At 38.9% G+C, this 13,606-nt stretch overlaps 1 protein-coding gene across 2 annotated transcripts in view; it reads right to left on the reverse strand.

Annotated features, from left to right (window-relative positions):
• EGF (epidermal growth factor) overlaps positions 1-13,606 on the reverse strand; it is a 58,422-nt gene that overhangs the window by 31,312 nt on the left and 13,504 nt on the right. For both annotated transcript variants that reach the window (XM_038135956.1, XM_038135957.1), the window contains exons 4-10: positions 12,498-12,679; positions 10,940-11,170; positions 9,166-9,368; positions 4,843-4,968; positions 3,737-3,859; positions 1,492-1,614; positions 201-326 (exon numbers count right to left, since the gene is read on the reverse strand). In XM_038135956.1, coding sequence (XP_037991884.1) covers positions 201-326; positions 1,492-1,614; positions 3,737-3,859; positions 4,843-4,968; positions 9,166-9,368; positions 10,940-11,170; positions 12,498-12,679 — 1,114 coding nt within the window. The remainder of the gene's footprint in view (positions 1-200; positions 327-1,491; positions 1,615-3,736; positions 3,860-4,842; positions 4,969-9,165; positions 9,369-10,939; positions 11,171-12,497; positions 12,680-13,606) is intronic.

Here is a 13,606-nt window from a genome sequence, read left to right on the forward strand (position 1 = left end):
TGCCGTGTCATTTTTCTCTCCCCTCATTGAGGGGGTCGCCTTGTTTTGCAATAGTTGTCTTTCCTGACAACTAATCCTTCCCAAATTTCACAAGGTAACCTAGAATCAGTGCGCAAAGGAATCCCTGTTGATCCACCTTAAAGAACTCAAAAAAGTTTGCCTTTCTTGGCAGAAATATGCAGGCATAGCAAGACACCAACCTATAGCAGTGCAGTGCTTTCTGTCTCGCTGAAGCTTATATCCAGGAAAACAAGCACACTCCCAGGAGGATGGGCTTAAAGAAGAGCATATCTGACTGCAGCCACCATTATCTGGAGATGTACAACCTTAAACAGAGCATTTGTAAAATTTTACTGTGCCGTTCTAAAAAAAAAATAAAATACAACAAAATCAGAGGTATAAGAGAATGGTTCACTCTGCTCAGGATTTCTACAGTGCAAATCATCTCAGTGACTGGTAGATTTATCAAAAGGCCTCCTGCTGAAAGCAGAAGCCTAGTGAAGTGAAAATAAATTAGTAGTAACTTGTTCCAGAGTTTTCCTGAAAAGTTACAACACAAGATGTTGTGCTGTAACACAAAGTGGGAGGGTGGGATATGTAAGGAGAGAGGGTCTTTAATGTGTTTCAGAGAACTCTTCTCCCATGCAAATCTCATCCCATCTACAACAGAGTAATAAATTTTATCAGACTTTGCACTCCATACAAAGAAAAAGCAAATTAATGCAGTTGTTTCCCCAGAAGTTAATTAGGCTAGGATGACAAATTGATACATTCTAAGAAAACAAACCAAGATTTCATGTAAAAAGAAACCATTCTTTTGGGGTTTTTTCCTGTTATATTCTCAATACCAACATGAGCTAGCAAAACAGAAATAATGACTGAATCCATGTATAAAGTACAGTCCACAATATGAAAGGGATTAAAAGGGCAAGAGGATTTTTCACAGCATAAGGCTGTCAGTAATGGAGCTATCTTGACCCCTAAGACTGAAAAGATGCAGTTGAGAAGCTACAGTTCCCTAAATTTGGAAAATTGCTGAAGTGGGGAATTACAGATTGAGTGTAGCAGCTTCAAGAATTCTGACTGCAAAAAATCCCTTTTGTGGGTAAGTTAGAGTGACTCTGAACTTGGGGTGCATGATGTCAATAAAATTATCACCCAAGCCTTAATTTTGTGTATATATGTCCTCTCAAGTGTAAATTTTAGATGTCTCCCATAGCAGAAATCTGTGACATGCCTTGATCTGTGCTGATAACAAAAAACTTTGCCAGCAAATATTGGATGTTGCTGCTACTAAAAATCTATTAAAAATGAAGATGAATACTGCTCATGTTAGCACTTAAATCACCTTACATTCTATTACCTTGTACAATCATTTACAGCTGCTCAAAATGAGTATAAAATGCCTTCATTCACTTCTGGCTCTTGGTGCCAAGAATAAACAGAGCCTGGCAGTCAATTCAGCTAAGAAAAATGAAAAGTGTTCCTTACCTGTGCATGTTTTGCCATCCGCTTTGAGCACAGATCCTTCTGGGCAAAAGCAAACAGGGCCTTTAGATGTTTGAAGGCAGCCGTGACTACATCCGGTGTCATTACTCGTACAGGTAATTAGCTCTGCAGTAATTTAAGGAGGAAAGAAATTCCTAAATGATGATAAAAATTTTTACTAAGCCCCCAATAAGAGATGTTAACACCTTCTTTTTTTGTGATTTGTTATACTGTGTTTCTGGTTTTCTTTTCCAAATTTTTTCCACACCTCCTCATAATTACAGCCCAGGAGAAAGCCAAAGTTGCTGAGTCCTGAAGCCATTATACTTATCAGCCTTAAATTTTCCAAAATATTCTGAAGATGTGATATCAAAATTGAAGTAATTTTGAAAATTTTCTTTATTGTACTTCATCAAAAATAGATCAGGTTCTAAAAACTACAAAGAATCTATACTGAAAGAATAAGTATAAAAGACCAAGAGAATGAGGAAGAACTACTTTCCTACTACTTCCTACTATAAAAGAGCTAAGATCAATCAAAACAGATGAACCTTCCAGAAACAAAACTATGTTCCTTAGTGTCAATTTTAGATGTTATAAGGGCAAAATCACCTGCTGACTTGGCAATAGCTTTCCTTTACTTGCTATTAGAAATACTGCAGTATTTCTAATACTGCCAACATTTTTTTAGTATTTCTTTAATGCAGTTTCACAAGATGTGCTCCTTCCACCTTCTGCTCTGCAGTGCTCCATCTCCTTGTCTCAATTCTAGTGCCATAAGACTGGAATCAATGCAAGATTTCCACAGCTGCTTTTATGAATCAGCTGCACACATTGGCCTAAATGGGGCATAGCTCTTGCAAATATTGCTTCTCTGGGGTAACTACATTCTGGACTGGACTGTGCTAACCACTTCAGCACAGAAAATAGGGTCCAGAAAATTCCTTCTGACCAGAGTTTGTGGCTTGAGATGAAGAGCTTCATAAAGGACTTGGAGGACAAAGCATCAAAATCTCTGGCCAGCATTTGGACTTCTCATCCTGTGTGTATGTGTCTCTCTCAAGCGGCATAGTTGGTGAACATCTGCCTTGTGCTGCAGGTCACACTATCCATTCTGTATCGTTAGCCTGTGCTAGAAAAACATTATTTTCTGCCTAATTTCAGGCACCTTAAATGCAGGCATACAGTTCAAGCTGGTCATCCAAAGCAGGACTGAGTTGCACAGTGTCTAAATGTTGTTTTGGACGCCAAATGATAACCCATCTCCCAATAACCTCTGGCTGCAGCGCTCCCATAGTTCTTCTGCTGCCGTTGGCTGCCTTCTGCAGCTGTCACACACACCCTGGGGTCACTGAATCCTGCTCCTGGCTCCCTCTTAGTAAAGAGGAAGAAGTGGCTCTTACAGAATCACAGAATATCCTGTGTTGGAAGGGATCCACAGAGATCATGGAGTCCAACTCCTAGCCCTGCCCAGGACTCTTGGAGTCCAAAATAGACTGGCTGCTAGAGTCTGTTAGATTCTATGGCTATATTTACTCTCCAGTAGTGATATTTAATATACCCTAGATCCTAATCCTGCCATGATCCACACAGAACTCATTGGTGTGCATTGGCACTCCTGCTTGGGCCTTATACCAATGTTTTATTCCAAATAAACAAAGTAGAAGGACCTTTTTCTATGCGTAAGCTTCAATTCAAAAGTGACTGACAATATCCCAAGACCTCAAAACTTGGAAGCTTTTCATATTTTATGTTCTAGACTTACTTCAGAAAGGCTTAATTCATTTGTAGGCTGAGCATGCACATTTAATTCCACTAATGTCATACATATTAGCAATGCTGTCAGCCCTGATCTGAAAAGAAAATGCATGATGCTGTGAGCTGCTCTTTCAGAGACTGGGCAAATCCTTAGAGAGTGAGCCAAATTCAGAGGCCACATTTGAAAATATGTAAATGCTTATCCAGCTGGAAGGTGTCACTGGGCCTAATCTGAGAAGAGGTCTCTCTGGAGACATGACTAGTTTCTTTTTTCCTCCTCTGAAGAAGTGCACACAATTTCTCACGTGTAACTCCTGCTTCCTTAAACACGACACCTGAAATCAGTTCACTCACTCTAAGCTGATCCTGCTTACATAACGTGGGATTGGAAGCAAGCAGCGCGATACACAAAACTTCCAGCAGTTCCAGTGTGAAATGAGGACTCTCTCCAACAGGATACTCCAAGTGTTTGTGTATTACAGCTCCTTACCATGGCATGTTTTCCTATCAGGCAGCAGAACAAAGCCTCTCGGGCAGGTGCAGTAATAGGAACCAGGGATGTTCACGCAGCCTAAAGTGCAGCCATGATTCCAAAAGCCACATTCATTAATGTCTGCAAAAAAAAGAGAACTCATTGTGTCAGAATAACCTCATCAGCCAATGTTAGGGAATAGATTAATGAAACAAAATAACATTCTGAAAAAGTACATCATTTTTTTGCATTCATTTCACTAAAATGTGGTTTTTCTAAGAAAGAAAGAAAAAGAAAGAAAACAGGTTTGCAGACCTCATTCAAATCAGTGTTAAAAACCTTCTAGCAAAACATACTCGTGCTGTGTGTGTCCAGCATAGGTGCCTAGACGACTTTGAAAAAGATGCCTTTCCATACAGGTTCCTGTGCCATTTAAATCCTGTGCACATCCAAAACATATACATTAGACACCTTCTTAAAACAAAAATTATTTTAAAAAATTTGGGTTCAACATGACTTAAGTAAAAGTCTCAAAGCACAAGTGTATTAAAACTTGAAATTCAGAAATCAAACCTGAGAATTTCTTGAGAACTGGAATGCTGATGCTCAGGCAAGTTGCTGATGCTCAAGCAAGTTCCTAGCTTACAATCCTGTAAGCTAGGAATTCTGATGCCTTTATGTCTTATAAAATCTGGTTGTGTAGTGAAAGAGATGCTTTAAAAAGCATTATGTTATCTATTATTAATAGCAATTTAAGATTTTTAATAAAACAATCCAGATTAAAGTATTTAGAAGCATGTTAAGAATTTCTGTCTTTTTTTGAAATGATACTTTAAACAGACTTCTTGCTGGATTATTCCACGTTTCACCTTTGGTGGTACATCCAGTTTCATCCTTCTTTTAAAATTAAATTAGCACACATAAGCATTTCTACTTATCTGAAGCTCCTTTACCTACTGAGACTAAGACCAAAATTTCTCACAAGAACAGCATCTCATAGGTCATAGGTCTCTTTTTAAACTACTTCAGACTTGGAAGGACACAAAACTGAAATGGCACACTGAAGGTTTTAAAAGAATTTTTTCATGTGATGGAATAAAGCGGATGAGAAATTCATGTATTACCTTCACAAAACTGTTTATTTCTACTTAAAATAAAGCCACTAGAACATTTACACCGATGAGTCCTTGAGTCTGGCCTGCAGATTCTTCTTCTGCACTTTTCTCTGCTCAAATCACAGATTCCTTTTTCTGAAAGAACAATTACAGTGTAAGCAGGCTGGAGTTCTTATCATATTAATGCTTCAGTAGAAAGATGATAAGAGATGTATTTTCTTCTCAACATCTGCTCGCTCAACCAAGCTGAGGAACTTCTCATTAATGCAAAATAACTTCATTTTTTTTCCATTGATAAAATCAGGCAAAAAAAAATAGTCACTGTAAAAATGAAAGCAGTTCGAATACTAGAAATAGGTGTGTCCAAACGATCATTTTGAGCTCTATGTCAGCACAAGAAGATTTAGAGAGAGCATGAACTAGGGGATGGTTTGGTTTGGATCCATACCTAGAGTGACTATAAAAGGGAAAATTCAAGTTTCCTATGCCCCCAGTCCTGCACAGTATTATACATTACTTTGTAATTATATATTACTTTGTAATATATACAAGTACACCTTGTATCCTTGTATATATTACTTATATTACATGTAGCAAGCACTCATGCAAAAAGGAGAGAAAAGAGAGATTTTTAAGACACAACATACAAAGACTGTTGTTGTTGTTGTCGTTGTTATTGTATTTGGAGTATCATTACCACATTACTACTCATATTATTTAACAAAAAAGATAACGGGAGGTTATAATGACCATGTGTTTCATGTGGGCAAAAGGTATTAGCGCATTCTAGAGAATCTTTGTATTGGAGTGACTCTATGAGAAACACAAGCATTATAAATGTTGAGCTCAAATTTCAAACTCTGAACCTTTCTTCAAAGAAAGAAGGAAAAATGCGCCCAACATTTTTTGTTGGTGCCCAGGAGCCTTCCTATTTCTCCTGCTTCACAGGAAAAGCTACTCCAGTATCCTTTCTCATGGGAAGGATTTGCAAAGCCTCACACCTATGGTCAGCTATCTTTCAGGTCGGGTGCTTTCACAGACATGCAGCACTCATGATTTTATTTTTGTCTCCAAAATGGTTATTTTTGTTTGAACTGATGCGACTGAATGTGGGTGTGCAGCCACACAAAATGCTGTCTTTGCCCTGGGCTGTGTGGGTAAGACATCACAGGCTCATACAGGCAAAGAAATTCATATGTGACCAACTTTCTTCTGCTGTTTCCCCATTCACAATCCAAACTCCAAGAGATGGAAAACTGCATGATATTTATGTCCCAAGTTTATTCTTCTGCCAATCACAACAGAGAAAATGTTGGCCCCTTGGTGGAAAGACAGATCACATCTATTAAAGTAAAAATATATGATTTCCCAGACGGCTTGGCTACAGGCACAGACACCTCGCACATATTTGGTTAACTAGCTTGTCTTCTCTAGCAAAGGTCATTCCATTTAATGCAAAATTATGAATAGATGGCTAGGTAGATATTATCTATGTTATTTAGCATGTTATGTTTTAAGAGACTAGAATTTTGTGTGGTTTTAGGTAAGTCTCTTGTATTGTAGAATTAATGTTGAATTGGACACAATCTTTTTCCACTGCAACTGAATCAGGAACATACAGTAATGGAGAGTCTAATCTTCAAATAAAGAACTCATTAGAATTAAAAAAGTGTAAGTGCATGCAACCACAAAGAAACAGAATCCTCAAACAAGACCACATTCAAGGCTGCATCATATGCTTATCATTGTTTCTGATTTTTCTCCCCATGGTTGTACCATTATTGATCTAAGTGGTCAAAAAAAGACCTAAGACACCTGGGAATTACAGAATAACTAACAGAAGCTATAGTTTTGCCATCTGGGCAATCTCTAGAAGATAATAATTTTTAACTGAATAAGGATTAGAACTCTATGTGGCCATATCAATACATGAAAACCCAATCACATTTCAAAGTATAATGGTGATTAAATTATGAATCACAAAGTTTATAATATTTTCTAGAAGAACACCATTACAAACCAGTCTTACTAACTTATTTGTGTTTTGTGGGTTTTTTTCCCCTCCCATCACCTGTCTTATATGGAAATACTTATACTCAGATATTAGCCTGATGTTTGTATCTTATACTGGAAGATAATTTCTCAAAAAAAATTACAAGAATACTGAATATCATTAATCTGTTAGGAAAGATTCCTTTGAAGAATTTCAGATGCAGTATTTGAGATTTTAAGGTATTTCAGATATTTTATGAGCCATTATTAAAAGTGACACACCAAAGTTCTTCTTTGGGGTTACATCAAACCCGTAGATGAGTTAATGCTCTTCTCTCTACTAATTGGCCCTGACCAAACCAAGGAAGTTATTTGAAAGAGAAAGGGAAGAGGAGACCTGAGGAATTTAAGTAGCAAAGTAAATAATTCAAATTCCAGTAAAAAAAATCAAATCATATCAGTTGCACACTTCTCCTAAGTTCCCTTTTCATCTGAAGGAACTCACTAGTTATCTGCTTTAAAGAAGGCTTGATAATTCACAGCTGACTCTACATTGCAATGTACATTTTCTTAGCTTGTACAGAGCATCCAATTAGTCTAGGTATGCTTTTATGTCCAGGTTTTTCTGTTGTAAGATCAGCTATAAATCTCATTTGAACTCCAGGCTCATTAGTCCTCCTTTCATCCCCGTTCTTGCATTGGATAAGCCAAGCAATGCACATACAAAGTCCAAAAGGTTCATCTGGATTCAGCTTCCTAAGCTTCTTTCTTTCTACTCCATCACTTCCCAGACATTTTACAAGAAGTTATATGGAATTTTTTTTTTTTAAATCCTACTGCTGACAACACTTCCTATTGTACAAAAATTTACTAAACATGTTGGAAATATACATACATTTGAAAACATTGGTAGGTCATATATGAATAGAAGCAGGGAAAGCCATTTTGCATGGAAAGAGAAATGCCGGAAAGCAATGTTCCAGTGGAAGAAGTGGAGTAAATCTTCTGAGAGAAGAATAAAGGCTAAGTGCACTGAAATTAAGCTGCACATTCTTGCCCTAATTCTCTATGTGAGGGCACCAAATGCGTCAGTAAAAAAAAGTGCTTCCCTTTGCCAGGACAGCCATTTTCCCCAAAGTAAGGACAGATCAAATATTGTCTCTGAATAGAGACTCCCTGTGCTTACAAGAGTAAGCTTGATTTTCAGGAACACTATCTTCTGCATCTCAAAACGTCTTGGCACTGCAACCAAAGCATGTGAGGGGGAAAGTTCCTTTGAAGGTTTTGATTTTCCCACTCAAACCAGTCTTCAGAGGGCACAGACTGCATGGTACAGCTGTTGGTTGGCATGAAGAAAGACAAAGCCTATTTTATAGCAGCTATTTAGGAGTAGTTCAAAGATACATTTACAGTTGATTTTTGCTCATATGAATTAAAACAAACACTATATTCTCCCCATGTCTCTATACCTCTGGGAATCCATGGCTGTCTTCCCTTGGGAGCTGTGCAACCATTGCTTGGCACACAAATGCCTCCATACTCTTTGCCCCATTGCTCTTCTGCAAGCAAAACTGGTGACAAAAGCTATTCCATTAAAGCAAGGATGCTCTGCTCCCCAGAGACTAGGGGACAAGAAATTATTTCCCTGGACATCCCCCACTTTCTACTGCTTCAGCAGGAATCCCCAAGGAAGGTGAACTATTGATAGTTAATTACCTTCATTTTTGGAACCACAGTGAAAGGCAGCAAGATGATCAACTCACACTGTGGGCTGCAATTGGTACCAATTAAAGAGGCAGAAGTCTCTTATCCTGTAAGTTTTTGTAGCAGCTTCAAGACTGTCTAAGACCTGCTGACTTTCAATTGAATCATTTCATGGCAAAGCTGAGACATCCATTTGTAGAACATATTGTGTGCTTAAAATCCTTTGCTGCCAGAATAGTCAGAGCTGTTTAGATGTACTTTAGACTAAAACTTCTAGAATGAAGCAGACATTTGGTAAGGATAATGCAGGCAGGTTTAAAATCTGTATGCTTTGTGCATTTAGCAGGAAAGCATAAAAATATATTTGTATAAAGAAAGGCAAGAGAATGAGAAAGTCACATTTATCTGCATGTGTGTACAGATTACTGAAACGAGCAGTTCATGCTTGGCATGCTTCTACTGTGATACTCAGCTGGAGCTGCACACATCAAGTGCAGCTGTGGACCACTGAGGTGAAAAAACCTTTTTCTTTCATTTTACTGAGGCCTGGAATTTTGCCAAAGAAAATTCTTACTGCAGAGAATCAGAGTGTATGACATTATTATTCTCACACATAGCAGCATTACATTTACTTACCCAAATCCTGAGAATCAATCCTTGCACCTGGCTGCTTAAATGGATGTACTATTTTTATCTCCACTGGTGGGAAGAATGATGGCTTCAGGCTAATTGTGACTACAACATTTCCAGTATATTTGTTGGCTCTCCATATCATGCCAGACTTCAAGTCTGAGTAGTACAGGTGCTCAGCAAAGAGAGACATACCAAGCAATTGATGTCTACAAGAGAAGAGAGAAAAGTGGCACATTACCTGATCCCTATGTATTTACTCACTTAAATATTTTCTGAGTGTCTAGTTCAGTCAGGTTCACTGAAAATTACCTTTTTGTAATATTGTATGTATGTGTATGTGTATGTGTATATATATATATACATACACTAGAGTATCTTCTATATATGACAATCAGAGAATCAGAAGAGGGGCAGAGACATTCCCAAAATAATTCAGCACTCAATCCTGCAAATTTGCAAGAAATAGACACAAAATGGATAACCTGCATTTCGCACAGATTTAATGATCTATTGGTCAGGACTGACTTAACTGGGAGAGAAAGCCTAGGTGTGACCCTGCTTCTGGTGAATCCAGCAACCAAAACGGAAACTTGGTCTGTTCAAGGATGTAGGTCAGATAAGTTCTACAGTTTCCCAATATCCAGTGCCTGCTCTGACAATTCTGACTGTCTGAGGAAATCAGGGTTGAGATCGAGTGGTAGGAGTAGGGCACTCCTAAAACCCATATTCTGCTGCTTCTCCTATCTCAGGAATGTAGTTTCCATTCACTGGTCACAGTTATAGCAGCTAGCAGAAATCACAAAAGGGACAAGTTTTAAACAAGAGAGAAATCAGAAAAAATACTGAAAAAGGTATTTTTCTCTTCTGCTTTCCAGGAAAACATATTCCAGGTGGAAAACAGAATCCAGATCATCCAGGCTAGAGGATTAATACCCCAATGAACATCAACCAACTCAAGGGAGAAAGGGAAAAAAAGTAAGGAAAAATCCAAACTAACTGCTTGCATTGTAGGGAGAAGCCAACTTTGTGTTCATCATATGAAAATGGTGGACCACATATTTAAATAAGCAAAACTCTATTTTTCTCAGTTTACTGTTGGAAATCCTTTTTCCACACATGGAGACCCAACCATGCTGAAAGACAACCTTTTCCTGATCTCCTCACTGACCCCATGGCCACCACTGGCACCTGTACCCCTGCACAGCATGAAGACCAGAAGGACATGGGTCTAAGAGCTCCCTCAGCCATGCTCAGCACAGGCACTGGGGCAGGACAATGCTCTTGCACAGCACGGTTTTCTCCACATCTGCTGATGCTTCTTGGAGAGCCTGAGCACAGGGCTGAGCCTCTCCAGCCAGCAGCTAAGGAGGACACCAGGCTTAGATGAGGATGGAGTTCAGTCTCCTGAGCACAGCTCAGACACCTGAGCTCACCCACTGTGACCTTGGATAAATCATTTAATCTCTCCTTTCGGATCCTCTCTCTGCAGGAAAAGGCCACTAATAAACACTCAGAGAAGATTTCTAGGGATTAATTAGTTATCATTTGAGGGAAGCTTGGAAGTTGGAGAGTGCTGACTGGCAATTATTATCCTTATAACAGCAACACTCTTCCATTTTCCTATCATTAATGTTACATTTACAGTCACAGGCCATTTGCATTACACTTTATACTCCTCATGCTGTAAACTGACCCAGTAAAAGGGAGGACGAGGGAGAGAGCTGAATTGCATCCCTGAAATGAATGCTTTATTTCTGACAAGCTGAGGAAAACTCACCGGATAGAATTTCTGAGGAAACGAACAGCTCCACCATCATAGTCACATGATCCAATATGGGAAATCTCTTTACTGTGGTCATGTTGGATCCAGTAGAGCCTTGTGTCAACCAAATCTAGTGAGATGGCCTTTATTTTTTCTGTAGTTTTTAAAATATTTATCATATCACTTCCACTGAGGGACGCTCGGTGTATACTGGAAACTGTACCATCTGAAGACAAAAATAACAGCCTGCAGGCAAGAGAGGCATGTTTGTAAAACAGAACAAAACAAAACAAAACACCCCACAACAAACAAACCCTACATTTTCAAAATCACATCACAGCTATACACTCTTTATTAAGTTATTTAGTTGCTCCTGCATACAGAATTTCTCAGTATGGTACCAGAACTACGAGTACTGCTTAAGGTAGTAGAAACTAGTATTACTAGAGGTAGCAGCAATTTCCCTCAAGTAGGTCAAGCAGGAATCAGCCCAGCTTAACCACAAGGCACTATTGTCTGTCCCTCTACTTTGTTCAGCCGTGCAGTCAAAGAAACTGGAATTACTTCTCAAATCTATGGGGAACTCCTGCAAATTTGAGGAAAGGCAGGTCTGATGTCCAGGCCCTAAATCCCACTGAGATGACAAGATTCCAAAGAGTATTAGCAATGCTACTACTGTCAGAAGATTGGTTTATGTACTAATGTAGGAATGGACACACGAGCCTTAATATTAAAATAGTTGCACACACCTCTGAGCAGCAAATGCAAATCAAAAGTGACAACAAAGATATGCTCTTGCTAAATAAAACAGAAGCATTTCAAATTCTTCTTCTCAAGCTTTTTTTTTTTTTTTTTTTTTTTTTTTTGTGCAACTTTAATGCGAGAGGTTTTTGTGTAAGGGGAAATTAGCACGGAGAGACCACTGTGATGATTCATACTGGTAACCCTTGAGGAGCCAGGCCTCTCATGCGAGCAGGATTCTCCACGTAAATTACTTGAAGCTGAAAGGATCATCTCTATGAAGGACAAACTACTAGTGATGCTAAGCAGCAGCAGTGGATTCAGAACCAGTATTTGGAGACACTGATAAAAAAACAGGGGAAACAGCAGCAAACTGTCAGTTTTGACTTTTTTTTTCAGAAAACATACCAATTTATGTTCTAAGTGTACAGGGTCTGGAGCACAAGAGCACAAGTGACTCCCGTCACTTTGCAGGCATCATTCCCTTTGCTTCTCCAATACTGCTTTCCTACCCAGAAACTTTGCTGAAAGAGGGTAGATTGAGATTGGATATTAGGAAGAAATTCTTTACTGTGAGGGTGGTGAGGTGCAGCAATAGATTGCCCAGAGAAGTTGTAGATGCCCCACCCCTGGAATTGTCCAAGGCAGGTCAGATGAGACTTTGTGCAACCTGGTCTAGTGGAAGATGTCCCTGTCCCTGGTGAGTGGGCTGGAACTAGATGACCTTTATGGTCTCTTCTAATCCATTTCTATGATTCCATGAAACCACAGTCATAGTACTTTACGTATTTGGAGTCTACTTCAATGAAATTACTGACCCCTTTAAAATTACCTTTGTTCAGCATCAATGGTAATCCTTGTGGGACGACCAACAGCTCTTAGAAGAACTCGGCGTTTCTTCCCATTCATGTCGGTTGCTTCTATGGTTCCTTTCTGTCTGTTGGCCCAGAGAATGTCTTGATTTATCCAGTCAATAGCAAATCCTGAAATGCCTTTGTCTATGTAACAAAGTCTCTATAAACAAGAAAAAATTAGTTGACAAGAGGAATCCTAATGACTGCTCTAAACTTGGTTTTCGTTACAGGGAATAGAAGACCCAGCTGAAACTTTCCAGTTCATTCCTTTGCCTGCTTCATTTTCTTTCAGCCCTGGAGCTATTTCTCTTTCTTTTTCTTTCATCACTTTCATTTGGTCTTTGTGCTTACACATACCCTCTATGAACTGAGTGACTCCCTGCAAAAGGAGAAACTGTTCTGTACAAGAAATATACTGGATTAATATTTAGCTACAACTTCTTGCATTTGGCATGCTATGAAGCACTCAGGCCTGTACTGTTACAGATGGAAGTCTCCTAACACACTGCTGCTGGACCCTGATCCCTTAAAATCAGTGAAAATACATGAGTGAAAACTCCACATAGGTAAATGATACTGGCAATCTCTCTCAAAAAAAAGAACATTCTCACAGCAATAAAGTTCAGCCAGAACAGCCTGTCTGCCCTTCCTAATCAGCCAGATGCAATGAACTGCACAGTTTTTTCCTGAACAAAGAATAAAGTGCTAATAGCACTTATGTAACCATAGAAACCAAGAAAAGGTTTGAGAAAAAATGAGTAGGCATTCAAACACATTCTTCTCATAGCATTTCTGTCAGCTTGTGTTACAATAATCTTGAAGACAATGTTGTAATGCCAGAGAATAATCTATAACTGATAGAAACATTAAAGTCTACAAAGCCTTAATTTGTTTGAATTTCCTTTCCTGCATTTTTAACACAATCCTCTCCTGCATTCACCTGATCCACAGAAAATGCTGTATGTACTGAATGTGAATGCCAGTAAAACAGGCTGAGCTCAGGGGCAGAACTATTACAACAGCAAAAGTAAAGTGCTAATCGATGAACAGTAAAGGCAGAACTGTATCCAAGGAGCAGGTGGTTTCC

The sequence above is a fragment of the Motacilla alba genome, chromosome 4 (genome assembly GCF_015832195.1).
Source record: "Motacilla alba alba isolate MOTALB_02 chromosome 4, Motacilla_alba_V1.0_pri, whole genome shotgun sequence".
Taxonomy (NCBI): Eukaryota; Metazoa; Chordata; class Aves; order Passeriformes; family Motacillidae; genus Motacilla; species Motacilla alba.